This window comes from Nylanderia fulva, unplaced genomic scaffold (assembly GCF_048542155.1).
Source record: "Nylanderia fulva isolate GAGA-0341 unplaced genomic scaffold, ASM4854215v1 Scaffold19, whole genome shotgun sequence".
Classification (NCBI taxonomy): domain Eukaryota; kingdom Metazoa; phylum Arthropoda; class Insecta; order Hymenoptera; family Formicidae; genus Nylanderia; species Nylanderia fulva.
In genome coordinates this window covers 4,371,466-4,399,293 of record NW_028190161.1, presented here as the reverse complement: position 1 = coordinate 4,399,293, position 27,828 = coordinate 4,371,466, and the positions used below count along the sequence as shown (strand labels likewise).

The following is a 27,828-nucleotide window of genomic DNA, read 5'->3' as shown; positions in this document are numbered from 1 at the left end:
TAAAACTGCATTAATAGCGATTGTTAAAAATTCACAGCGTATCAAAGCGATATCGATCGGTCTTCTCAAAGAAAGAGAAAGAGAGGGAGAGGCAGAGAAAAGAGAGGGAAAGCGAGAGATGGCGATGGCGAGCGGAGATGAAAGTGATAAGGACGAGCTATTCAATTGGGCCCGCGTGCGCGTAACGTCATCATCTACGACCGGCTGTGCTTTCAAACACTCGCCGGACATTCCAGCGAAGCGCTCGACCGTCTCCGTTGGAAAAACTGAGGCTTCTACGCGGACGTAAAAAAAAAAAAAAAATAATCGAGGAAGATATATAAGTACGTTGCAGAGAGAGAGAGCAGTCGGGGAAGAAGGAACGTATTGTATACGTACGCACGTACATACGTCAGAGAAAGAGAGAGAGAGAGAAAGAAAGAGACGTAGACGAAGACGAGGAGTGTACGATGTTTTTGTCGAATTAAACCGTATGTATTATGTATACATGTGTGTAGAGGTTGCGGCCGGTCCACCTCCACCTCCTCCTCTTGACGTGTTTTTTTCTCCTCTTTTTTTCTGTGTCTTTAATTCCTCCGGAGTACTGCGCATCGCGCAGTTGCGGTGCTGCTTTACAGGACGTACACGCTAAAACGCTAGACGTTGCACGCGCGCAGTTGCAGTTGCAGCCGAGTTGCAGAGCCGTCCGCAAGGTTTACGTCGACGTTCTAGAGGCACCCGTCATCGTCGTCGTCGTCGTTGCTGATCAGATGGTACAACGCAATTTGCGCCCACGTTTTTCCGCGCCGTCCTGTCAAAAGACCACCGTCCACGCGTTATCCTATACGCGACGTGTTCGTCGTCGTCGTCGTCGTCTGGGTTGCACTTGGTCGGAGCAGTGAGAAACGCGACGACGAAGAAGCGAATTCGACGCTCTCGAAGAGGAAGAAGTGCTTCAGCGAGTGTCGGAAAAATAATAGGCGATGTCGCGCTTTATTTATGTGCTCTAATTGTCCTCTGTGCATGAATTATTGCGATGGACTGATACATTTGTCGTGCAAACCATCGTTCCCAAACAAGGTGAGTTTCTACACTACGTAACAGTTGTATAATGAATGAGAAGTGAATGTAAATATACACTTTGCGCAGCTTCTCTTCTGTGTTTATACATCATTTAAATATCGTTTCTCTTTATTACTATGTGCTCATATTTGTGATATGTCTATCTAGTTAATATATATATATATATATATATTTATATATATTTATAATTGATTGATTGTGCATATTCATTAAATTTAATAAAGTTTAATCAAGTAGATATATAAAGTTCTATATAAATTATATATACAAAAAGTTGCTCAAATGTTTTATATTGAAATTTATGTTCTCTGGCTTGTCGATCCTAGATTCACAATGAGTTCGCAACCAATTGTTGTACCTGGTGGAGAACATCAGCGTTTACAAGCAGAAACTCATTCTGTACCTCTTGGAAGTTCAGTGGATGCCTTTAAGACGATGACACCGCCAAATGTCAGCAGATCTCTTAGTCGTAAGTACATTATGATATAGCAATATTGTTTTAACATTTTCATATTTTGTTAGGAATATATTGAATATGCTATAATGTAGATAAGTTTATCATAAGGTTATTATCATTATAAAATACTTTATGATAACATTAATTATATTTATATATCTGTTTGTGACAATATGTACAAAGCAATTAATAAGCAATTAAGCACAGTAAAAATGTCAATTTAAAAACTATTTTTAACTGTGTATAACAATTGTATTTGCAAATATGTAAAAAGTATATATATTTTAGAAAAAGACATTGCAATATTTGTGAACTTACTAAAATTAAAATTTGTCATTGACATTTGAACTGATGTAAATTAAAAATATAGATGTCATTGTAGCATGTCTCTGCAAAACTGTGCTCTATTATTAAAGTGTTGTAAGACTTACTAGAGTTTATGTAATGCTGTCACAAATTATATACAATTTTTATGTTTATATAATATGAACACTTGTACAAACCACAAAGTTTATGTATGTGTAGTCTGTTCTCTATGGATGCATGGGTGTTTCCTTTAAAAAAATCAATTTATTTTTAAGTCAAATAAATTTCACAAGATGCGATGAATAATTCCACAATAAGTTACACCTTTTAAAATAATTTTAATTTAAAAAAATTGAAAAGTTATGAGAATATATTAATTCGAGATAAAAATATTATATAATATATTATATTAATATATTAATAGCATACATACTCTGTATTGTTCTGTATTGTTTGCATAGCTCTTTGATCTGTGACACATCTTATGTATAAAACTAGTTATTATAAACTTGTCAATGAGGATACGTTATGGCAGCTCATTAATATGAATGAAATACATACTGTAGCAAGTCTAACTGTTGGTAAAATGGAAATCAATACTCTTGAGAGTCTAACAAACTGTTCTCATATTGTAGTAGGAATCCATAGTACTATAAGCACCGTAGTTTGTTGTAGCATAATAACTTTATGCTTTATGACCCACTTTCCATTTTTTCTTTTAATATACAATGAAGACAATATATACACTTTTAGAGACAGGCTAAGAATTCTTACAGATAACATTAAAAGATTAACTTAAACTAATTTATTATTTTATATAACATTCTTCATGATAAGTCTCTTATGATTTAAACATATACATTATTTCATATACAAAAGACGATACATATATGTATGTATAAAACTAGATAATAAACTCGATAATAAACACAATAGAAAAACAATGTCTTTAATTCAAACAACTTAATACAGATATTTGTATATAGAATGTTTTTTGGAAGGTTTGCATTGAGATAACATTCCTTGAAATACTTATAACAATATGAGTTGGTGTATTACTATCTAGACTATGTTAATGTATTTTGAATATGTTAATTTAATTCTTATTTTAATTATATTTATAATATGTAACTTGCATTTCTTGTAAAATGAACTGCATGTAACTATTTAAAGCATGCTTCATTGTGCATGTATGATTCAAGCATGCGAGATATTTTTCTTCTTTTTATAGCAAAGTATGTTGACAATATCTTTCTTAAAATTTATTTGTAAACAATTACATATTTTTGAACAACTTTTTTAGCAACTTTTATCTTGTCTCATTGCAGAAAGTAATAATATTGTAATATTTTTTCTGTTATATTATATGTTAATACTTGTTTGTAATGTAGCAAATATAAATCTGACTATTACATATATATCAAATAAGTCAGTCATTGATTGATCAATCAGTTGTTTGAAACGTTTTCTGTTTCTACTATGATATAAAATGTTAAACATTGTGAGTGCAACTGAATGAATGCTAAATATATAGAACCAGCGGATCGACAACATCGACGAAGCAGCGTTCAAGTTCAAGCACAATCTACACCAATACCTAAACTTCCATCAACTGAGTCCCTTTCAACAAGCGTAAATATTACAACCGGTGCACCTCCAGTTTCTCCAGGTATAAACCTAGAAATATTTTCGAAAGTAATACATCATTTTATTTATAATCTGGGATAATTGAACGGATTTCGGCAGCTTCCAAAACTTTTGTTGGCATTGCTTTTATTTCTGCAGTATATTAGAAACACATATGTGCTAAAAAAAAATTTGAAACCATGTGTGGCTTTTACAAAGCATTTTTTTCTAAACATATGTTACATTTTATTTTATGTGCAATTTTATTTTATAAGCTTTAAGCTCTTTATATAACAATATTATTTAATGCTTGTTATATTTTAACGCTTTCCGCACTTTACACTTGCTTTCTTCACAAAATAAGCTTGCATAAAATCTTTATTTAATTATTATTGATATAAAAAAAAGTATACATGGGGTGTATATACATGTAAATATGTATATATAGACCTTATTTATGTAATTTTTAGTATAATAAATGCGTCTCATTTGTATTTGTATGAGCTATTTTATGAGGTTTGCATTTTTTTATGAATCAAATACCTAAACTTATAATTTCCTCTTAAAAATTTATTGCATGCTCTCTTTTTGCAAATATTTGTATTTTTAATATTAAATATTTTTTGTGTATATTAAATTCCTTCAAGCATGTGATTTTATTGCAATAAAATCTAATTGGCTCATATCTCTGATAATAATGCACCAAGGAAGAATTGGAAAAATAAAAATTCGAAATAAAATTTATATTAAAATGTATTTTTAAGATTTGATGCAAATCTTGCAAAAAGCATTTTACATATTATGCATATATTAATATAATATTAAAAATAATATTTAAAATAGTATTAATTTTTTAATAATCTAATTTTTATATTGTATATATATAATTAAAAATGCGTTAGTAAATTAATATATATTTGTATACAAAAATAGATAATTTATAGTATAACTCTCATTTGTGTGATATACCTATATAATACAAATCAAGATAAGTTTTATTATTATCTGTTTATGTTGAAAATTATCATTTTTACTTTTATATATTTTCTGTAAGATATTTATTTTATGAATCTTAGTTTACTTCAGACATGAAGCATATATAAAAAGAATATTGATTTTGGCTATATTTACTAATTGAAGCATACATTGAATAAGCTAAATATTAATTAAAATGTATGACACATACAAATCAGGACGAAAGAATGATTATCTTGATTTGTTTAATTAAAATACGAAAAGTATATATAATATCTGTGTTACTTTATACTATTCTGATTGGATGAATGTGTGAGTAGGCGATTCAATGTATATAAGATTAAAATGAGAAATGATATTATGTATCTTTCTACCGTTTACATCTTTTTATTATAGTGTGGTATTTTTTTTATTTTTAGAGTGTGTAAAACATGCATTATTTCTTTCTAAAAATATAAAACTTTGTTCTATTTCATTAAGTTTAATTTTATAAAAATTTACATATCTTAATAATTTATAAGAAAATTGTATATAAATTTATATAAAACATAAAGGATATATATAAATAATATATAAATATATAATTTTTTATACATATATACAAGGTATGCAAAATTAATAACATATTAAACTCTTAATTAGATAATTTATTGGGCGTAAGAAACATGTATTTAAAAATAGTAATAACTTATATTGAAGAAATTTGTGTTAAATACATTAAAATTTTAATTATAAATCCTATACATATACTAAAAGACATACTATATACATATTTTAAATTCTAATGGTATATAATTTTTTCCAGTTTTGTTTACCATCTGATCATTATTATATAAAATAAATTTTACTAACAAGTAATGCAATATTACACATGTTATAGGACTTTCTGGAATGGGTGAAGGTCAAAAAGTCGACAATTCTTCAGATAAGGTAATTTCCTATTTTAGACGCAACTAATTATCACAGAAAACTTTTCTAATTAGCACGTTTAATAGTGAAATATAAGCATATACATAGCTTTTTTCAAGAGATATAATTAAAAAATATACATTTTGCATTTTTATTATTTTAAATATAAAATATAAACTATTTTTAATTTAAATAATATGTAAAACTTTTTGATAATGTTTTCAGTCGTTGGATTCCTGCAAATTAACACGAAAAGAATCGTATAAGGCCCAAAGAAAGAATTATCGGATGGAGAAGAAAAGAGTGGCCAACGAACTTTTAAGCTCTTTTAAAGACCCGACTGTTATTGTTATGAGTGATTGGCTAAAAGTTCGCGGTACATTGAAAAGTTGGACCAAATTGTGGTGTATTCTGAAACCTGGATTATTGCTGTTGTACAAAAGTCCAAAAACAAAGGTTTTTGTTTACATTTTTCTTCAATTATGCCATATTTATTTTCTTTTTATAACTACTTCTTATATCTTTATTACAGAGTAACCATTGGGTGGGAACTGTATTACTTAATACATGTCAAGTCATAGAACGCCCGAGTAAGAAAGATGGATTTTGTTTTAAATTATTTCATCCCTTAGAACAGTCTATATGGGCTCCTCGAGGACCAGAAAAAGAAGCTATTGGTATGTTATCATATTTTAATTATTAATATGTTACGAATAAAATTATTTTTATGCGTTTCTGCTAAATTAAATATGAATCTATGTTTTTAAAAATAATAATTCGATTTTTATGCAATATATTAATAAAATATATATTTAAGTTATTATAATATTATATATATATTTCATGTAACTAGATATGTTAAGAAAATAATTTTAGCCTTATAATTAACAAGTTAATATTTCCTAGGTGCCGTTGTACAACCTTTACCAACGTCTTACTTAATCTTCCGAGCACCGTCCCAAGCAGCGGGCAAATGTTGGTTAGATGCACTTGAATTATCGTTACGTTGTTCTTCATTAATAGTGCGCTCAACAAGCGCACTACCACGTCCTTTACCACACGATATACCACACGATACAACGACTACACATGAAACCCAGTGGAGCGAAGCTGATTATGAAAAACACTTTGATGATCATGGTTAGTATCATTGACAAAGCTTTGTATTAGCGATATTTAAGTATAATGGAATATGTTACATTTAAGATAAAATTTTCATAAAATGAAATATCCAGCAATACATGTACAGGATATTCTAGATTTTTATGTATATATATATTTTTGTACATAGATTAATTAATTTGAGAAATTATTTCATAGAAAAAAATGTTTATTAAATGTGTTTGTATTTTCTATTTTTATTAAAGTAAAGTCTGTTTCAAATTTTAACTTTGAGAGAATAGAGAACATATATATTAATGTATATTAAGATTTTGTCAAAGTTACATTTTAGTGTAGATCATTACTATATAAAATTTCATTTATTATAATTAAAATCTGATCTTATGAATAATATATTTTCATTATTAAATAGCATTATTAACATTCAACATAGGGCATGTTCCGATATACACTGCCAGTACTGAAAAGTTATAGTTTATCTTATGTATATAGTATATTATATATTTTCAGCACTGGTAGTAATAAAAATAATTGGAACATGCCCATATAATATACATTAATTATATGTTAAAACAAAACAAAAGCAGGACAGCAATTGAGGTTTTTGATGGAACAGTATAAATAGAGAATTGAAATCATGAGAAGATGTCTTTGAATTAGAAAAGTATATTGTATAAGTACAATCTGTAAATGATGCATGGTGATTTGTCAATTTGCAATACTATTGATAAAAGTAATTGGTTTTAGATTGCTTATTTTTTTATAAGTTTTGCATAACCAAACAAAAGTTGCAATGAAAATTTTAATAATATATAGTAATTTATACAGATTCACGTGTAATACAAATATGATTTCAAATATTTTTTATTAATGTAAATAGTTAATAAGAAAGATATGTCACATTTTTCATTGCTGTAGTATTACATGATCTTATTATTTATATACAATGGCTTTAAAGTTTAACTTATAGTCAAAACTATTTTTATTACATAAAATAAAAAATAAGATTTTGTTATCTATTTTCATCTTTTAATTGCAGAAGATTATTTTTTAATTGCTTAAATTTAAAAACTATTGGTATCAACAAAAGTAGTATGCAAATTATTAAAAAAATTGTTATTAAAATTTGACAAGTTTATACTGGATATACATTTAGTGCAAAAATACATTGCATGTGTTTCTTTCTAGAAAACATTTAAATCTTGGTTTACAAAGATTAGTATGTGAAATTAATATTTTAAGTAATTAAGTTTATAAAAAATGATATAAATAATGATTGTTTACTATTATACTTTTCCCTTTTTATTTGTTATCCAATACCTTACCTTGCTTTTTGCGCCAGTAGTATATTTAAAACGTTATGCCCCGCGTACGCCTACAACACCTCAAAGGCGCTTGTTATCGTGTCCGCAGCCACTTTCTCCTGCTATAATTCGTGATCCTAGGAGCGTTTGTCCCTCACCAACTCCAATGTTCCAACAGCTTTATCATGCGGTCGCTTATTGGGAGAAACAGTTACTTGAACGATCTCCGATACATGGCACAGATCAAGAAAACGTTGTGTCTTTGATATCCAATGAAGAACCAGATAACAGTGATAATCAGTCGTCTGGTTCTTCACAGTTTCCTGTTTCCGCGCCAAACCTACCTATTTCCTCAGCACGTCACATGACTGTTCCTTCTGTATATGTCTTAGAGTACGATACCCGTCAAGTAGTAACGCTAGATCCTGTGTACATCTCGCATACAGACCTGGACGATATTAGTCAGCCCGAAAATGGAGTAGCAGCTGATGCTGAAATCAGTGCTTCGGATAGCGAGTCTGAGACATCAGCCAAGGAAGATCAATCATCAGAACCAATCACTGAAACACCATACGTTTCGAATGAAAACGAAGTTCTTGGAACAGTAAGTATTCAATTGCAATATAATTTTTAATTAGAACATAAACATATCACGTTGGAAAATAATGAGATACTTATAATTTATTGCATTTTGTGTGATCAAAATTTCTCGATTTATTTTGATTTCATCATAAATGTATTTTATATATTTTGTATCTACCTCTATATTATATTATTATTATTAGGCCGGTGAAGTCGTCACGGAACTGCAAGAAGAACAAAAGTCTTTGATATGGTTCTTGATGAAGCAAGTTCGTCCTGGCATGGATCTGTCTAAAGTTGTATTGCCAACTTTTATTTTGGAACCACGTTCATTTCTGGAAAAACTAGCCGATTCTTATTATCATGCTGATTTATTGTCTCAGTAAGATATAGTATAATATATTTATATTGTGATTTATTTATAGATCGCATATAAGAAATTTTCTTTATTGTTTTTTACAGAGCAGTACTGGAAGATGATGCATTTACGCGTATGAAGGCTGTAGTAAAATGGTACTTATCGGGATTTTATAAGAAACCGCAAGGCCTGAAAAAGCCATACAATCCGCTTTTAGGCGAAACATTTCGCTGTTATTGGCAACATCCTAATGGTTCAAGAACATTCTACTTAGCTGAACAAGTAACAATTCGAAAAATATTTATTTATTAACGATATTGAAGTCTCTATATTATCAAAATGTCACCGAATCAATTTACTTTAATTTTAATGACGAATTTCTTTTATTAAGCCAGAATCTACATACAATTTATTTCTTTTGTATAGATATATTGTGTTATGTTCTACCTTAATGTATGTGTCTAAATGTCTTCCTAGTTATCACATCATCCACCTATCTCAGGATTCTATGTAACAAATCGCCAAGATGGATTTACTATTAGCGCTACAATTATTGCAAAGTCTAAATTTTATGGCAAGTATTTCTTTGCTATTTAATATAGAATGACATAGGCTCTGTACTAATATCTTTTTAATATAATGATATAACTTATAGCACAATTTCTTTTTTACAGGAAATTCAACTTCTGCAGTTTTAGATGGTGTTGCTGTATTAACAATGCTACCAAGAGGTGAAGATTATACAATGACAATTCCTTATGCACATTGTAAAGGTATTCTTATGGGAACATTGTCTATGGAACTTGGTGGAAAAGTAAACATAATATGCGAGAAAACCGGTTATCATACCGAATTAGAATTTAAACTCAAGGTAACAATATTCTATTTCTTTTTAATAAAATTATATAATTTAATTTAAAAAAATATATATATAATAAAAAATGTTATTGACAATATATAACAATTCAAAATATTTAATTTATATTTTTAGCCATTCCTCGGTGGTGCAGAATTAATGAATCAAGTTGTAGGACGAATACGTCTGGGGAAAGAAACTCTAACTACTATATCGGGATATTGGGATGGACTAATTTTAATAACAGACAAGCGAACAGGAGTAAGTTCAATCTTAATTGATAATTTCTTTGCTAATTATTAATATATATCTTTATTTTACAGCAAGAAAGTGTATTCTTTAATCCAACTCCAGAAATACGTAAGAACAGGTTAAAGAAGTTTACTGTTCCTTTGGAATATCAGGGGCAATGGGAAAGTGAAAAATTGTGGTATGCTGTTACACAAGCCATTAATAGTGACGATCAACTCGCTGCTACCGAGGCTAAAACTCAACTCGAAGAAGCACAAAGGGAACGTGCTAAAGAACGGAAAAGTCTCGCGCAAGAATGGATTCCAAAATATTTTGTTCAAGTATATGGCTTTTATATTGTATATATTTATTGATATGATTTATGATTTGTAAATTAATATAATTTCTATTATTTAGGATATTATAACGGGAAATTGGGTCTATCGGCATGCTGATGTAAGACCATGGGATCCAAGAAATGATGTAGTACAATATGAAGAAAATTATGTAGTACGCACAAAAACTAGACATAAAACACCTATTATGCGTACTGGCAGTATTGTGTCTACTGATCCACAATCACAGGTACAGCGATGTAAGATCTAATTTGCATGCCGTTTTAACATCTATATATATAAATAACATTACTTTTAACTGCTTTGTGTATCTATTTTCCTCTTTTTCGACAGTGCTAATAAGCAGTCACATACAATTATACTTGCCTTATTTTATTTACTATTAATGGATTTGAATAGATTGTATACATTTTTGATATTTGTAATAAATCTATTTTTCTCGACTTGCAATTTATTAATCTAATTTTTATTGTATGTATTAATTTAACATAGCTTCTCTGTAGAGTGATATATTTCTTTAGTCTTAGTACTACATTATAAGTTTTAACAAATTACACAAGTTAGAAAAATTTGAAATTATATTCAAGTAAGTTTTAAATGTGTGTGTACACACATTCTAAAAAATTTCACATAGATTTATATAATAGTTTATAATTTTCTGTATAATTTTAAATGTCTTGTACATATTATCATCTTTTCTGAAACAGCAGTTTATATATAAGACATATGTTGCTTTTATTAGAAAAGAAATATAACATAAAGGATTGCATCGAGATCCTAATAATCTTGCTTGTTCTTTTTATACAATTTTTAATATTTCTTATAAAATCTTCGTCTTTTTTTAAAATCAACATTACAATATTCTTTATTTTCTTTATAGTATTATTTGTTATTGAATTATATCATTGTATTGTTATTTACATATTAATCAACTATGTACACATATATTTCTTCAATATTTAACTAGAAATTATTTGTTTAACTTAAATATTGAACAACTAATCAGAGCAAAAAGAACACGAGATATATAGTTTTAAAGAAAATTATTTAATAATTTCAAGATCTAAAGAAGATTATTCTCATTAATCTTTCACATATTATTGTTATTTATTAAACTTCTTAAAAAATGTATTATTTATTATTCATGCATTTATTATAAACTTGTTAATAATTAATTTAAATTTTATGTAAATAATAATTGCAGATTCCATTACTACAAGCTGAGTCACGTTCATCCTTATCAGTACTCAAATCTTCAAAGAGGCAGTTGTCTAATAATATGCCTATGTCAGAGACAGCTCATGATTCTGGGAGCTCGTCTGCAGAGGCGCATACTGATTCTAGTCAATCATTAGGAAAAAGAAGACGTTCGACTGCTAGGTAAGATTATTTAGATATAATAAAAAATATACATTTAAAGTAATGCATACACAATTTTTATACATAGAACGCAGTTTCTTATAATACAAGCTCATACATATATAAATATACAAAAGCTTATATATATATTCTTTTTAGAATAATAGTCATAATGAAAGAAGTAGAGAGTCAAATGTTGGAACATGGCGAAAAACTAAATCGTATACAGCATATTGTAGAACAAGTTTGCAAGAAACAAAGAGAGTCTGCTGAACAGCATCACAACATAAGTATGTTTAAGAGCTTCGTGGATACTATACTTATTGTTATTATCGTTTTCTCAGTGCAATACTTTCTAAGTGCATGGAGCAACAATCCTATGAAAGGTTGAAAATTTTAGTAACGTTATTTTGTTACTTGTCACTTGAATTATGCGTATCAATTTTTTGTCCTAAAATTCTCACAGAGTGGTGTTGGTATCTATTTCATGATCATGGTGAGACAAATTGTGTTGGGAGAAATATAATTATAATTTTTATTTTAAAACAATATTTGTGGAACACTTATCTATGTAGAAATAAAATATTATTAGAAAATATAAGAATCCACGCAATGTAGATTCAGTGCAATGGTATTTTGTCATAGTTGCAAAAATACAAAATGTCAAATACAGGAGCTAACAGTCTATATGAGCTTATATTGTATATAGGGCTTAATTAATGTGAGAAGATATTGTTCTCGAATTACTAATCTAATTTTTATTGCAACCCGCCAGTACCAAATTGTAATATAATCGTATGATTGTTGTACAAAAATGTTCCGTCGTCACTTTTATAGTTAATTTATTATAAATTTATTATATTTAATTATGTATTAATATATAATATAATAGCACATATTGTAATTTGATTTCAGTGTGATATCATGTTACAATAATGTTTTATATTAAATCGTTATATGTTTTACGTCAATTGATAAACTCTGTTATTGATATATTGATTAACTTGCGTTATAATAGAGGACATCAAATATTCTATGTGCTTACAGATTGATAAAAATTTTTCTTGAAAACTCCGGTAGAAAGAGCTTATGATATTATTTTATTTATCCCTAAGCTTATTCATGTGATATCTCAACGATAGCAATAGTTCAAATTTGTCTATAAAAGAATCTATGCAATTCGTTTGATATTACATTCGATATAATAATCCATAATTTTTTTCAATTAGTTCGAGGATATTTATGTAATTTTTGGAAATTTTAAATTCAATAAAATAATATAATTTAACAAACTGTTCTCTATGAACATGTATGTGACCCCAATTATATATTAGATAGAAATGGATTTCCTTAATTGCCAAAAATTACAAATAATTTAGGAAATATATGATATAAGAAAGTATCTGTGTATTTCATATCACATATATATGTATATATACAGTATATATATTTGTGAAAGTGACAAGTGATTTTTTAATATGTTATAATAATTCATAAAACATTAATATTTCTTAATTGTGTGTTAAAAATAATTTTTGTCATTATTTATAATGCACAATTTTTTATTATCATGGTGATATTTTTATATAATGAAGATTGAATCAAAAATTTTTTTCTTAATGTATATATATTTTATTTTATTAAGATATCAATTGTTAATCATGTACATAGAAGAAAATAAGTGTACGTATGCTTGTGTACATCTTTAACTATAGTTCTATAGTCAAAAATGTACACACACGCACACATATATATAAACTAAAAACGTGATTTTAAATTTTATGAAAATATTGTTTGAGCAGCATATTAATTACAATTTGTTACAATGAATTACTGATTATATTTTAACATAATTTGATAAGAAAATTTTAAGAATGTTATATGTATTATTTATTATATTAAATAATATAAATCAAAGAAATGAACTTTTAGAATTATTCTTTGTACATTTTAAAAACTAAAATTGTTAACAAATTATGCATATATTTTGTAGTGTTATTAATTACTAATTTATTTTTGAGTGTGTTACATTTTTTGAAAAAAATGTGAAAATATTTATTACAAAGTGATAACATCTAGGCATAGTTTTTATATTAATAAGTTTTATATAAATTACTTACTATTTTATTAATTATTATATTTTTCTTTAAAAATTTGCTCCTGCTTAAGTTTGTTTTATTACCTAATTAAATATTACTTATATTTCAAATAGTAAATGAAAGAATTTATAAGCTTTGTCTTTTATTTTTTTCGAGAATCTCGATTTTGATCAAAACTAAAATAAATATATTCACGATTATATAATAATTTTTAAATGTCTATAGTCTATAACATATTTATGTGCTTTAATAAATTATTATGTCTAATTAACTAATTAGTTTGGAAATTGTCATTTTTAAAATGATATGTTTTTACTAATATCAATATTTCTAATGATGGTGATGATTCATCAGATATACATTTAGATAAATTGTCAAATTCGAATATTACAAAACTATTCTTTAAATTAATATACATTAACAAATCTAAGTAGTTTCTTCAAAAAATTTTGAAAGTAAATTTTAATATGTAATTGTGCAATGTTAATATAATCTTTATATATATATATTTTTTAATCATATATGATAGAAGTAGATATATATGAATCATTTGACATTTTATTTGAATAAATGTGTATAAGATTTTCGAAATAATTAAATAATGTGCCAATCCCTTATTCTTAAGAAATATAGTTATATTTTGTATTCAGATGGAAAAAGAGAAAATCTCTGTAACGCCACAGATGTTACGTACAGCTGTAAAAGAGTTGCAAAAACGTGAATTATTTGTTAAATTAAAGAGTTTAAAAACTCATATACAAAGACACTATCCAGTTGAAAGAGATTTCAAAGTTCTTGAAAAAGAATTACAGGAAAAACTGGAATATGCTGTTTATGTTGGACTCCTCGCCAAACACGGAGACGACCAATATTTCATACCTACTTTACGACAGGAAGCAAACACCGTTAAAACAGCAATCAGCGCATTTTGGAAAATGTATAAAAATGTAAAATATCCACATCTTAAATATTTGTTTAATTTTATACTAATTTTTGTATTACACAACAAAAATCTTTTTTGTTGCTATTTATTTAGAATAATCGATTACGTAATGTCAGAAAGAAGAAGGCTGATGTTAAACGATCAGTATCACGTCGAAAACAAAAAGATCATATGAGTTCTTCTAATACTGATGAAACCGGTAGCAGTGAGGATTTAGATTATTTCTAATTGTAATAAAATGTGAAAATTAAATGTAGATGTTAAATGATTTTATACTACACCAGAGAGGAACTTTTTAATACATATATGTATACATATATATGTTTATGTATTTTAATACATAAAATTTTTTTATTCTATCAGAAACTTTATAAAATATATGTAAATTTGTTTACTTATAAAATGTTATATATTTTGTAGATATTTACAATTGTTATATAATAGTAGATATTTATAATTATCATTACAGATACAACTTGATTGTATACAAAAGAAAGTTTAATCTTGTGTCGCACTAAGAATAGAGAAAGAATTATTTACATCATAAAAAGTTTCTTGGCTGGTACTTTCACATGCCTTTATAGCTTCTGTCTCATGATCTTCCTGTGTAGGAGATTCCTTTTTTTCGCATCTTTTTGTTTTTTGCTTTTTACATTTACTGGCTTCTTTTTCCAATGCTGTGTAAAACAGAGGTCTGATTTTTAATAAGAGTATATTAAACAGATGCAATAAACTCGGAGAATTTTGCAAAATTGAATTAATATAAACTTCAACATCGTCGCGTCTTTTAAAATTGCTACATAGATTATACAGTAATGTACCATTAAACAACTTAGCAACTTTGGTTTGTTCATATGGATATCCTAATAATGCATTTAAGTTCATACTGTGCCTTAAACAATTCTGAAATTCTGCAAAACCATGAACAATTGTAATATTGAATCGTTTTGGTTGTGAATACAGTTTTTGATCAATTTCGAAATTAGATATAAAAAACGGAACTGCAAACAAACAGTCATCTGGATTAACTTCGTGAAATGCATTTACTAGTGTAGTCTCGATTGAATAATGTGGCTGATAATTTCTTCTTTTTCTTTCATATTTAATATTTTCCACAGTTTTATTAAATCTATGGGAAAATCTATTTAGATTTCTATACGAGCCTATTTTGCGATCGATTATATTAAATAACATAGCGAGTAATAAGGAATATATATGACAATTAAATTTAAATGATTCTTGTTGTTGAACTAGCCAATATTTTATGGTGGCGATATATAACGTCCAATTTGATGGAATCCCCATACAATTTTCATCAGTAATTCCTAAAGTGGTATTTAATATTCCTCTCCTGGTAACAATTGGTAATTCTCTCAAATTAAACAAAGATGGTAATGTACAACCTAATATATTGTCATTATACTCTAACTGATAGCGCTTTATTTTCTTATTCTCATCTCTGGTCATATATTCCATGCAGGTCTTTCTTCCTTCAATTGCCGATATCAATAATCCATAAATAACATTTATAATTTTTAAACTTACAACGACAGATGAGACACATAAACTGTTTTCGATTTGCGTGGGACAAACGTATAATTTCCGAATTATTAAGTCTATGAAATAAGAAGGAAATTTGCCCAGTTTAAATTCATCAATAAACCACTGAGGTAAATTGTTGACTAGCGATTCATTAGAAATCACTTCTTTCTCTTCAAGTATGGATGTTATTTCTTTTTCGTCTGTATCGTTGTCGTCATCACTTATATTACCTTCATTCGATTTTTCTTCAATATATGTCAGATTGTATATATCACCTTCAAATTTATACGTTCTAGATGCATCTTGTACTCTTGTTCTTGAAAAATGCTCTGCAGGAACATCTAGTATATGTAACACGCTCAGTGAAGCATTGATATAACCATTTATTATGATTTCTATTATATTTAATATGTGTTTACGTTGCCGTTTTTGTAATCTACTTAATATTCCTATTACAGCTTGATTTAAGCTGTGTCTTCGCAACCAATTAAATGTGGCATCTATACGTCGTTGTTGCTCATTAAACTTTTTTCTTCCTGTTCGTGGTAATTTCAAATGACGAAAAAAGTTTCTAAACGTATGCTGTTTCACATAGTCATTTCCCAATAATATTGCTGCAAGAGGCAATAAAGATTGATTCAATCCATTGTAAGCTCGAAAAAGTTTTTCAACATAATAAATCTTGCAAAGTTTCATGTAGCCATGACCTGTCGGATTACGAACTACATTATTTCCCCATGTACTGAATGGTATATACAATGATCCATAAATATAGAAGTCAGAGTCATAACTTAACACAGGACAGTTGAGAATACGTGCTATTGCAGCTATGGTATTATCTGCTTCAAAGACACATTGCGTGTATCTGACGCCTTTCTCTTTCATGACATCTTTGAAGACTTCTTTTATAAGTAAAGGAAAGAATTTGCTTCTATGTTGAGAGGATGGTGTGTAATGCGATGCTAATCCAATTTTTTCATTGGTTCGGGATATGATAGTCTTCAACTTCTTGTCTTCGCATCCGCCATCGATTATGACCAAAGGAGTGACATTGCACATGAAGAGTTCATTAAAAAAATCTCCTACACATTGCGCATACTTGTCATAATCACCACCAAAGGCGCAGTTACATCTTGCATACCAATTGTATAATTGACATCCTAAACTATTGCCATCAATCACCAAATATGTATCGTGTAGAGCATAATTTTCAAGATAATGCTCAGAATGATTGGATATGAACGTTGTTAATCCAGGAATCCCCATTTTTAAAATTTATTCTAAAGCTCTATTTATGGGAATTTTATTAACATACGATGTATTGATCACGTTGAATTGTCTGCAAAAAAATATTACACATTGATATTATTCGTATTTATAATAATTGTTTTATTTCTTCAAATTCTTTTTTCTTTAATTTTACTTATGTATAAAGATATTTGTTGTGACTGAATCTAACCTGAAGAAATATTTTTTTGGTATTTTCTCTGTCAAACTTATTATATCTTAGCAATTATTATATATGATACGTAAAAATACTTTTCCCAATTACTTTTCTTTATCATTTATATTATTTTTGTACATAATAACGTGCAACATGTTGAATAAACACTCTAGTATCTGCTAGTATGTGTAAACATTCATCCAGACGCCATAATAGATTAGCGATTAGCCACAATGGCTCCTAACAAAACATCAAAATAATGCCTACGAAAAATTAAAAAAATGTATTGAATAAAACATCTAACAATAAAAACATGTATAATAAAAAGTTCATATATATATATATATATATATATATATATATATATAATTATAATTTGATAATTTAGTAGGAAAGGACATAAGTATATAATTTGATAGGAATGAAGGGGAGTCAAATAAATATATATGATTGTATATATCGGAAAGTTAAAAATATATATATTACTTTAAACAAATTTTGAATGTAGAATATATTCTTTGTTATACCAATTGTATTGTATCTTCATATTAATTACAAATGTGCTGAAAAGAAAGAAAAGTTATGTAAAAATTATTTTATATAATTAAATTTTCGAAAAATGTTTATTATAAGTTATTAATTGAAAGTTATTTAGTTTAGAAACTTTTGATATTTATTGTTTCAATAAAAAATATGTATGAAAACTGTAAAAATTACGTAATGTCAGAAAGAAAAAGGCTGATGTTAAACGATCAGTATCACGTCGAAAACAAAAAGACCATATGAGTTCTTCTAATACTGATGAAACCTGTATCAGTGAGGATTTAGATTATTTCTAATTGTAATAAAATGTGAAAATTAAATGTAGATGTTAAATGATTTTATACTACACCAGAGAGGAACTTTTTAATACATATATGTATAAATATATGTTTATGTATTTTAATACATAAAATTTTTTTATTCAAAAACTTTATAAAATATATGTAAATTTGTTTACTTATAAAACGTTATATATTTTATAGATATTTATAATTATCACAGATACAACTTGATCATATACAAAAGAAAGTTTAATCTTGTGTCGCACTAAGAATAGAGAAAGAATTATTTACACCATAAAAAGTTTCTTGGCTGGTACTTTCACATGCCTTTATAGCTTCTGTCTCATGATCTTCCTGTGTAGGAGATTCCTTTTTTTCGCATCTTTTTGTTTTTTACTTTTTACATTTACTGGCTTCTTTTTCCAATGCTGTGTAAAACAGAGGTCTGATTTTTAATAAGAGTATATTAAACAGATGCAATAAACTCGGAGAATTTTGCAAAATTAAATTGATATAAACTTCAACATCGTCGTGTTTTTTAAAATTGCTACATAGATTATACAGTAATGTACCATTAAACAACTTAGCAACTTTGGTTTGTTCATATGGATATCCTAATAATGCATTTAAGTTCATACTGTGCTTTAAACAATTCTGAAATTCTGCAAAACCATGAACAATTGTAATATTAAATCGTTTTGGTTGTGAATACAGTTTTTGATCAATTTCGAAATTAGATATAAAAAACGGAACTGCAAACAAACAGTCATCTGGATTAACTTCGTGAAATGCATTTACTAGTGTAGTCTCGATTGAATAATGTGGCTGATAATTTCTTCTTTTTCTTTCATATTTAATATTTTCCACAGTTTTATTAAATCTATGGGAAAATTCATTTAGATTTCTATACGAGCCTATTTTGCGATCGATTATATTAAATAACATAACGAGTAATAAGGAATATATATGACAATTAAATTTAAATGATTCTTGTTGTTGATCTAGCCAATATTTTATGGTGGCGATATATAACGTCCAATTTGATGGAATCCCCATACAATTTTCATCAGTAATTCCTAAAGTGGTATTTAATATTCCTCTCCTGGTAACAATTGGTAATTCTCTCAAATTAAACAAAGATGGTAATGTACAACCTAATATATTGTCATTATACTCTAACTGATAGCGCTTTATTTTCTTATTCTCATCTCTGGTCATATATTCCATGCAGGTTTTTCTTCCTTCAATTGCCGATATCAATAATCCATAAATAACATTTATAATTTTTAAACTTACAACGACAGATGAGACACATAAATTGTCTTCAATTTGCGTGGAACAAACGTATAATTTCCGAATTATTAAGTCTATGAAATAAGAAGGAAATTTGCCCAGTTTAAATTCATCAATAAACCACTGAGGTAAATTGTTGACTAGCGATTCATTAGAAATCACTTCTTTCTCTTCAAGTATGGATGTTATTTCTTTTTCGTCTGTATCGTTGTCGTTATCACTTATATTACCTTCATTCGATTTTTCTTCAATATATGTCAGATTGTATATATCACCTTCAAACTTATACGTTCTAGATGCATCTTGTATTCTTGTTCTTGAAAAATGCTCTGCAGGAACATCTAGTATATGTAACACGCTCAGTGAAGCATTGATATAACTATTTATTATGATTTCTATTATATTTAATATGTGTTTACGTTGCCCGTTTTGTAATGTACTTAATATTCCTATTACAGCTTGATTTAAGCTGCGTCTTCGCAACCAATTAAATGTGGCATCTATACGTCGTTGTTGCTCATTGAACTTTTTTCTTCCTGTTCGTGGTAATTTCAAATGACAAAAAAAGTTTTTAAACGTATGCTGTTTCACATAGTCATTTCCCAATAATATTGCTGCAAGAGGCAATAAAGATTGATTCAATCCATTGTAAGCTCGAAAAAGTTTTTCAACATAATAAATCTTGCAAAGTTTCATGTAGCCCTGACCAGTCGGATTACGAACTACATTGATTCCCCATGTACTGAATGGTATATACAATGATCCATAAATATAGAAGTCAGAGTCATAACTTAACACAGGACAGTTGAGAATACGTGCTATTGCAGCTATGGTATTATCTGCTTCAAAGACACATTGCGTGTATCTGACGCCTCTCTCTTTCATGACATCTTTGAAGACTTCTTGTATAAGTAAAGGAAAGAATTTGCTTCTATGTTGAGAGGATGGTGTGTAATGCGATGCTAATCCAATTTTTTCGTTGCTTCGGGATATGATAGTCTTTAACTTCTTGTCTTCGCATCCGCCATCGATTAAGACCAACGGAATGACATTGCACATGAAGAGTTCATTAAAAAAATCTCCTACACATTGCGCATACTTGTCATAATCACCACCAAAGGCGCAGTTACATCTTGCATGCCAATTGTATAATTGACATAGTAAACTATTGCCATCAATCACCAAATATGTATCGTGTAGAGCATAATTTTTAAGATAATGCTCAGAATGATTGGATATGAACGTTGTTAATCCAGGTATTCCCATTTTTTTAAATTTATTCTAAAGCTCTATTTATGGGAATTTTATTAACATACGATGTATTGATCACGTTGAATTGTCTGCAAAAAAATATTACACATTGATATTATTCGTATTTATAATAATTGTTTTTATTTCTTCAAATTCTTTTTTCTTTAATTTTACTTATGTATAAAGATATTTGTTGTGACTGAATCTAACCTGAAGAAATATTTTTTTGGTATTTTCTCTGTCAAACTTATTATATCTTAGCAATTATTATATATGATACGTAAAAATACTTTTCCCAATTACTTTTCTTTATCATTTATATTATTTTTGTACATAATAACGTGCAACATGTTGAATAAACACTCTAGTATGTGCTGGTATGTGTAAACATTCATCCAGACGCGATAATAGATTAGCGATTAGCCACAATGGCTCCTAACAAAACGTCAAAATAATGCCTACGAAAAATTAAAAAAATGTATTGAATAAAACATCTAACAATAAAAACATGTATAATAAAAAGTTCATATATATATATATATATATAATTATAATTTGATAATTTAGTAGGAAAGGACATAAGTATATAATTTGATAGGAATGAAGGGGAGTCAAATAAATATATATGATTGTATATATCGGAAAGTTAAAAATATATATATTACTTTAAACAAATTTTGAATGTAGAATATATTCTTTGTTATACCAATTGTATTGTATCTTCATATTAATTACAAATGTGCTGAAAAGAAAGAAAAGTTATGTAAAAATTATTTTATATAATTAAATTTTCGAAAAATGTTTATTATAAGTTATTAATTGAAAGTTATTTAGTTTAGAAATTTTTGATTTTTATAGTTTCAATAAAAAATATGTATGAAAACTGTAAAAATTGCAGTTATTAAATGTCATCAACATGATTTAGATTTAAATAAATTTTTAAAATTAATCAACAGTAATCAACAATATGTAATAAATTTTGACATAGAACTAAATTTTCAGAAGCATATTCTCTATTTTTCTAGAGTATTCAAATCATTGTGCATATTTTCTCATTCAATCCTGTATAATTTTTGATACCATGATTATTTGCAAGTGCCCGATCTCTTTCATCCCATATTGTAAGGCCATCACATGCACAAATCTTTTTCGTATTTTGAAATAATCCAGAAGATCTGGCTATAATACCACAAGCCAGCCTGTGGAAAAGAAAAAAGAAAAAAATTCAATGTAAAACAACAAAGTTATTAAAACTTTGACATAATAATATAATAATTTATTCCATAGACCTAATTCCAATAAAGTAATCAAAACTTTGACATAATAATATAAAAATTTATTCCATATACCTAATTCCACTGCTTCCATTTATTTTAGATTCTGGACCATCACCTCTTCCAAAATCATCTGGATCATTGGTGATAACAAGTGATCTACCAATGATATCAGGTATATTAATGAACTTATCTATTTTCCGAAAAGTAGCTCTGCCTGTAGTGTCTGCTAAGATATTACCAAGATCACCAATATGCTGTGATTAGAAACAATATCGTTAAATCTTTAAAATCTTATGAGATATATATTTATATAGAATCTAAATAACTTTTTAATATTTACTCTCTCAAATAGATCATTTTCAGGAGCACCATGTAGAGAATTATTTGGATTGAAGTGGTCACCTACGCTACAATAAAAGTAAAATTGGTTCAGCATGTGGAAATTTGTATTTGTAAATTGACTTACTTACCTATCACAGCCATTAGATATATCACCACATTCATGTATATGTATGCCATGTTCTCCTGGAGTTAAGCCATCAACTGTACCATCTATGATACATCCCTCTGGAGTTTGTGCAAATCTTATCACACCTTTGATCAGATTACCAACACTGTATCCCGAATTCCCACCTAGCATTGACACAGCACTTAATCCATCTGTAAAAGTTGAATACAATCAAATTTCAATAATAATAAGCAGTTACAAAAGAAAAGAGTGATTATATATACATATATAAAATACATATGAACATATATTTTATATATATGAAAATAAATTTTAAAAATGAATACTTGCAAAAAAATAAACAATCTTGAAATAAATGAGATGCAAAAAGTAATATACTTTTACAATATATAATTAAAATATATATTATCATAAAGTAGAAAAATGTTTAAACCTCCATATCCTTTCAACACTGCTTGTTTTCCAGTTTGTTCGATCCTTTCTTGTATGATAGAGTAAGATAGATCTGTTTCAACAATAACAGTACCACGTTCCAATGATATGTCAATATTTCGAATACCCTTCAGGTCTGCTATACTTTTGTGAATTGCATTAACACATTTCTCACATGTCATAGGTACTGCGAATTCGATCTGCGAAATAACCCATTATATATAAGTCTCAAATTTTACAAAATCATACTTGTTTGTAACAATGCAAAATAATTGCTTACTTTTGCCGAAGCCATTTTTATATAATTATATCAACGTGATAAAGCACAAATTTGCATGAGCCGGTTGCATCTATCGAGTTTTTTTTTTTTTTTTTTTTTTTTTTTTAATGATATTTGCTAGTTTTGAATGTTGTTTATATTATCTTTCTTGTCTTTGTATGCATCATTTTCTTCGTGAAAGAGAGAAACAGAGGCTACTTCCCTCGCAAAATGCATAAATTGCACTTGTGTCATATCGCACGTAACGTCATTAAAAAAAAAATAGTAAATGCGCAAAACATTTAAAATCAGAATCTGTTCTAAAATCGACCGTCATTATCGACCGCAACATTTTCATGCGTAATGCTCATTGGACGATTACTCATCTCTATGTAGATCGACCAATCAGGACAAAAAGAACGAAGATTCCTTCTTCCTGATTGGTTGATCAAAAATCACTTGTAGAAGTAGATTTTCGAACGCAATTCAATGCGCGCGCAATTTATAATAATTATAATAAATATTTTTTGTAAATATATATATATATATATATATATATATTTATATATATAGTATATACGTGTATGTATTTATATATATATATATATATATATATATGTTTATATATTTGACAGGAAGAAAAAGCCGCGAGTTTTGGTGTTCGCCGTGAGTGGCGTTGCTTTCCCAAGCCTTCGTTTCGGAAATGATCCTATCTCTCGTCTCTTTCTCTCCTCTCGAAATTGGATACACACACTTCGCAGAATAATTGCCAATAATTGCTGATCGTGTAAGCTATATCGCAACAGGGATACGCGTCAGAGACGAGAGCGGTTTGTGGTTAGACAACGCGCGGCTCAACCGGGTCCCGGCTGATTTCTGCGAGATCCTCCCCGAAATCCCGCGCAAATAATCCTCGCACTTTCGAGAATCGAGTCGTCGTCGCCAGAGCATGCTCCGAAAATACGACGAAAATGGACGTAACGCGCACGTGAGACATTTTTAGATGACTCTTCGCGATAGGGACCCTGAAAAAGGGAGCATCTCTTGAATCGCGTCGATCTTTCTCAGTGAAAAGACGAATCGTGAATTGCTGCGAAAATGTCTGTGACCTTCGCGCAACGCGGCAGGCCACCTCCGAATCCTGCTCAAATACAGAAGGTAAAGAACTATAGCTTTCAAAAAAATATACATGATTATGTGATTGAACTAATAAATCATATATAATTAAAAAATATAGAATTAAAAGAATGAAACACAAGGTTCGCTTTTACTGTTCTGAGAATTGTAATTGTGGATATATATATATATATATATATATATATATATATATTATATATATATATACAGGGTTTGTCCGGAAAGTAATGCGTCGCATTTTTTTGTGACGCGACTATACATCGCAGAGCGATGGGACCGGTTGGGGAGGAAGGGGGGTACCCTTAGCTTTCCAACGGTAGGTCGCTCAATTGTTTCCATGCGCTTGGAGGGTTAGGACGGCTTATTCTGTGAACCTCTGCTTAGTGGTCGCGTCGAACTTGTGATGGAGAGAACGATAGAGCAACGCTATGCGATAAAGTTTTGCGTGAAGCTGGACAAGACGCCGCTGGAAACTTTTGAAATGCTCAAGAAAGTTTTCGGGGACGATTGCCTTTCCAAATCGCAGTCAAACAGATGGCACAAGATGTTTAGAGAAGGTCGGAAGGAGGTCGCCGACGAGGCCCGCGCAGGACGCCCGTCAACATCGCGAACGGACGACAATGTGACTCGTGTGCGCCAATTATTGAATTCAGACCGTCGAATGAATGTTCGCTTAATGTCGGAATTATTGAACGCATAGCGTTGCTCTATCGTTCTCTCCATCACAAGTTCGACGCGACCACTAAGCAGAGGTTCACAGAATAAGCCGTCCTAACCCTCCAAGCGCATGGAAACAATTGAGCGACCTACCGTTGGAAAGCTAAGGGTACCCCCCTTCCTCCCCAACCGGTCCCATCGCTCTGCGATGTATTGTCGCGTCACAAAAAAATGCGACGCATTACTTTCCGGACAAACCCTGTATATATATACATACATACACACATATATGTATGTATATGTATGTATGTACATTTAGACATTTCTCTAGATGCTCGATGAAAACAGCCAACTTATACAAATGATTCAAGAGTATCAAAATAAGGGCAAGGCACAGGAATGTGTACAGTAAGTAATCAATGATTGTGTACAATATTTTTTAAATATATCGTAGGTTTTTTTTTAATTCTCTTAGAAAATAAATTAACATTGTCTATGAAATAATATGAAACATTAAACAAAGTTTGTACAGTCTTCTGCTGCATCCTACAAATACTGCACAAATTTTAGGAATTAAATTTAAATTCTTATCAAGATATAATGGCTTTATTATAAATCAAGATATAATTTTTTTATAATATTTAAAAGAAATGCATTCTTTTAATATTAGCAATCATTTTTAAGCTTGGGATTTATTAAACTTTATTTTCAGATATCAACAAATGTTACACCGCAACTTAGTATATTTAGCATCTATTGCAGATGTGAATCAGAATCTTCAAACTCTATTACCTGTAAGTAAATCTCAGAACAAAAAAACATACAATAGTAAAACGTTTAATTGAATAACTATAAAGTTAAAGAAAATTTGTGGACAAAAACAATTGCAGGATTTAATTAGCTTTCTTTTTGTTTCAAGCTACCTCAAGGTATTGCCAATGGTCCTCAGCATAGTATGATGAATCCGCAAGGGCTTCCAAGCCCAGGTCCAGGTGCTTCACCCGGTCCTGGAGGAGAAATGACTCCAAATACACAGCCAACTATGCCAATGTCGAGTTTTAATCAAGGACAACCAATGACACAAGGTTATCGTGGACCTGTAATGCCTGGTCAAGGACCTACTATAAATAGTATGTTACATCTGCATTTAAATCTATTAACAGAAATTTCCTTTATATTTCTAATTTAAATTTATTTCAGATTTATGATTATGTATCAATTAATCTGAAATACAATTGTAATATAATCTCTAGCATGCCAGATATTTGAAATTAAGTAATATTTCATTTCCTGATATAATAATAATTTAATTTTGTTAATAATTATAGGACCTCCAAATACACCAGGTCCACAACAATATAGAGGTCCACAAGGTTATCCTCAACAGCCTTCTCCACAAGGTTATCCTGCTCAATACGGCAGTCAGAATCCTGGCTCTAATTACCAAGGACCACAAGGATCGGCATATACTCCCGGTCAACCAAATCAGTATGGTCCACCAAACGCTTCTCAACAACAAGGATATAATGCAGCGACGCAGCCAAATTATGGTCCTCCGACTACAGTGAACAGTTACGGTCCACAACCAGGCGGTTATCCACCGCCGTCGACTCAACCACCTTCCGGATACGGACCACCGCCGCCGAATCAGCAAGGCTATCCTCCATCTAACGCTTCGCAGCAAAATTTTTCATCAGGTAGTCAACAACAACAACAACCAGGACAATATGGCAGTCCTAGTCCACAACCAAATTATCAACAGCCTCCGTCCCAAGCGCCACCTCAAAACGCATACGCCGCTGGACAACCCGGAAATTATCCCCCTCCATCCTCACAGGCATACGCGAATAATGTCCCGCCACAAAATTACCCACCGCCTCCGACAACCAGCGCGACTCAACCCCCGCAACCTGGATCTCAGCAAAACGCGGGTCCACAGCCCAACTACGTTAGCCAACCGAGCCCAGGTCCTGGCGCAACGCAGTACGGTCCCGTTTCTACATCACCGCCATTTAGTACTTCCTCCGCAAGCGGCGGTAATACTTATGCCCAGAGCAGTCAGCCGACAAGTACGCCGTCTGCTTCGACGCAGACGTATCCACCAAGTAGTGGTCCGCCACCGACATCACAGGGTGGAAACTATGCACCCCCTGTTCCACCGTCCCCTGCAGGATATCCTGTTCATCAATCACCTCATCCGACGTCGCACCCCCCGCACCCACCACCACCGCATCAATCACCTCATCAGCCACCGCACACTCCACATCAACCACCACATCAGCCATCGCATCAATCATCCCATCAACCACCCTCTCATCAATCGCCACATCAGCCACCACAACAATCTCAGCAACAGTCGCAAACAGCTCCGCAGACACAACAGCAACCGTCTCAGAGTCCAGCCCCGAGTGGATTTCAATCACCGTCCGGTCCACCACAAGGTCCAGCCCCACCACCAGGCCCTCAACAGCAGCCTGCTTATGGGCCTACTACTACGCAAACATAGGTCCCACCAACACCAGGAGGGCAACCACAGGTATTGTTCATGTAACTTATTCTTATAGATACATTGAACTAAACAATTAGTTTTATTATTTGTTTCACAACAGTGGTTTATTGAATAATGTATAATTTATACTCTCATATAGAATAAAAAAATATTTATATATTTATTTTTATTATTAAGTTTATAATTCAA

At 29.8% G+C, this 27,828-nt stretch overlaps 6 protein-coding genes across 15 annotated transcripts; 3 read left to right on the top strand and 3 right to left on the bottom strand.

Moving 5' to 3' along the window:
- Positions 1-12,795, top strand: Orp8 (Oxysterol-binding protein-related protein 8). 7 transcript variants are annotated; one of them, XM_085481823.1, is made up of 18 exons: positions 1-470; positions 657-1,059; positions 1,389-1,531; positions 3,360-3,494; positions 5,307-5,356; positions 5,561-5,791; positions 5,868-6,012; positions 6,242-6,475; positions 7,803-8,365; positions 8,547-8,725; positions 8,806-8,983; positions 9,179-9,275; positions 9,376-9,572; positions 9,693-9,818; positions 9,881-10,129; positions 10,206-10,373; positions 11,349-11,524; positions 11,663-12,795. In XM_085481823.1, the coding sequence occupies exons 3-18, from the start codon at positions 1,396-1,398 to the stop codon at positions 11,892-11,894; spliced, it is 3,096 nt and encodes a 1,031-aa protein (XP_085337949.1). In that variant the 5' UTR covers positions 1-470; positions 657-1,059; positions 1,389-1,395; the 3' UTR covers positions 11,895-12,795. The 7 variants fall into 7 exon arrangements, with proteins under 7 accessions (XP_085337949.1, XP_085337948.1, XP_085337947.1 ...); XM_085481822.1 differs by having other exon boundaries at positions 618-1,059; XM_085481821.1 differs by having other exon boundaries at positions 599-1,059.
- Positions 12,796-14,084: 1,289 nt separating this feature from the next.
- LOC114932998 (uncharacterized) lies at positions 14,085-14,797 on the top strand. Its single transcript, XM_029305425.2, has 2 exons — positions 14,085-14,549; positions 14,639-14,797. The coding sequence occupies exons 1-2, from the start codon at positions 14,253-14,255 to the stop codon at positions 14,771-14,773; spliced, it is 432 nt and encodes a 143-aa protein (XP_029161258.1). The 5' UTR covers positions 14,085-14,252; the 3' UTR covers positions 14,774-14,797.
- Positions 14,798-14,813: 16 nt separating this feature from the next.
- On the bottom strand, positions 14,814-17,772 carry LOC114932972 (protein asteroid-like). Of its 2 annotated transcripts, none has more exons than XM_029305391.2 (2): positions 17,547-17,772; positions 14,814-17,426 (listed from the first exon to the last, which is right to left on the bottom strand). In XM_029305391.2, the coding sequence occupies exon 2, from the start codon at positions 17,351-17,353 to the stop codon at positions 15,044-15,046; it is 2,310 nt and encodes a 769-aa protein (XP_029161224.1). In that variant the 5' UTR covers positions 17,354-17,426; positions 17,547-17,772; the 3' UTR covers positions 14,814-15,043. The 2 variants fall into 2 exon arrangements, with proteins under 2 accessions (XP_029161224.1, XP_029161225.1); XM_029305392.2 differs by having other exon boundaries at positions 17,640-17,772.
- A 679-nt stretch (positions 17,773-18,451) lies between these two features.
- LOC114932987 (protein asteroid-like) lies at positions 18,452-22,045 on the bottom strand. Its single transcript, XM_029305409.2, has 3 exons — positions 21,980-22,045; positions 21,110-21,641; positions 18,452-20,988 (listed from the first exon to the last, which is right to left on the bottom strand). Exon 3 carries the CDS (start codon positions 20,912-20,914, stop codon positions 18,749-18,751), a length of 2,166 nt encoding a protein of 721 aa, XP_029161242.1. The 5' UTR covers positions 20,915-20,988; positions 21,110-21,641; positions 21,980-22,045; the 3' UTR covers positions 18,452-18,748.
- Positions 21,541-23,627, bottom strand: Ccs (copper chaperone for superoxide dismutase). The gene is made up of 6 exons (XM_029305411.2): positions 23,358-23,627; positions 23,079-23,277; positions 22,647-22,836; positions 22,517-22,583; positions 22,249-22,430; positions 21,541-22,098 (listed from the first exon to the last, which is right to left on the bottom strand). The coding sequence occupies exons 1-6, from the start codon at positions 23,370-23,372 to the stop codon at positions 21,930-21,932; spliced, it is 822 nt and encodes a 273-aa protein (XP_029161244.1). The 5' UTR covers positions 23,373-23,627; the 3' UTR covers positions 21,541-21,929.
- A 379-nt stretch (positions 23,628-24,006) lies between these two features.
- On the top strand, positions 24,007-27,660 carry LOC114932964 (uncharacterized). Of its 3 annotated transcripts, none has more exons than XM_029305370.2 (5): positions 24,007-24,494; positions 25,462-25,538; positions 25,843-25,924; positions 26,050-26,260; positions 26,459-27,660. In XM_029305370.2, exons 1-5 carry the CDS (start codon positions 24,435-24,437, stop codon positions 27,634-27,636), a joined length of 1,608 nt encoding a protein of 535 aa, XP_029161203.2. In that variant the 5' UTR covers positions 24,007-24,434; the 3' UTR covers positions 27,637-27,660. The 3 variants fall into 3 exon arrangements, with proteins under 3 accessions (XP_029161203.2, XP_029161204.2, XP_085337943.1); XM_029305371.2 differs by having other exon boundaries at positions 24,430-24,494; positions 25,450-25,538; XM_085481817.1 differs by lacking the exon at positions 24,007-24,494 and adding an exon at positions 24,678-25,299.
- The last annotated feature ends 168 nt before the right edge of the window (positions 27,661-27,828 follow it).

Excerpts from the sequence above, each read along its gene's own strand:
- LOC114932972 (XM_029305391.2), bottom strand. The coding sequence starts at position 17,353 with ATGGGGATTCCTGGATTAACAACGTTCATATCCAATCATTCTGAGCAT.
- LOC114932964 (XM_029305370.2), top strand. The coding sequence starts at position 24,435 with ATGTCTGTGACCTTCGCGCAACGCGGCAGGCCACCTCCGAATCCTGCT. Across the intron at positions 24,495-25,461 it reads ATCCTGCTCAAATACAGAAG|ATGCTCGATGAAAACAGCCA; the intron begins GTAAAGAACTAT and ends ACATTTCTCTAG. Across the intron at positions 25,539-25,842 it reads AAGGCACAGGAATGTGTACA|ATATCAACAAATGTTACACC; the intron begins GTAAGTAATCAA and ends CTTTATTTTCAG.
- Orp8 (XM_085481823.1), top strand. The coding sequence starts at position 1,396 with ATGAGTTCGCAACCAATTGTTGTACCTGGTGGAGAACATCAGCGTTTA. Across the intron at positions 1,532-3,359 it reads TGTCAGCAGATCTCTTAGTC|AACCAGCGGATCGACAACAT; the intron begins GTAAGTACATTA and ends CTAAATATATAG. Across the intron at positions 5,792-5,867 it reads ACAAAAGTCCAAAAACAAAG|AGTAACCATTGGGTGGGAAC; the intron begins GTTTTTGTTTAC and ends TCTTTATTACAG.
- Ccs (XM_029305411.2), bottom strand. Across the intron at positions 22,584-22,646 it reads ATATCTAATGGCTGTGATAG|CGTAGGTGACCACTTCAATC; the intron begins GTAAGTAAGTCA and ends CTTTTATTGTAG. Across the intron at positions 22,431-22,516 it reads AAAATGATCTATTTGAGAGA|CATATTGGTGATCTTGGTAA; the intron begins GTAAATATTAAA and ends TTCTAATCACAG.
- LOC114932998 (XM_029305425.2), top strand. The coding sequence starts at position 14,253 with ATGGAAAAAGAGAAAATCTCTGTAACGCCACAGATGTTACGTACAGCT. Across the intron at positions 14,550-14,638 it reads TTTGGAAAATGTATAAAAAT|AATAATCGATTACGTAATGT; the intron begins GTAAAATATCCA and ends CTATTTATTTAG.
- LOC114932987 (XM_029305409.2), bottom strand. The coding sequence starts at position 20,914 with ATGGGAATACCTGGATTAACAACGTTCATATCCAATCATTCTGAGCAT.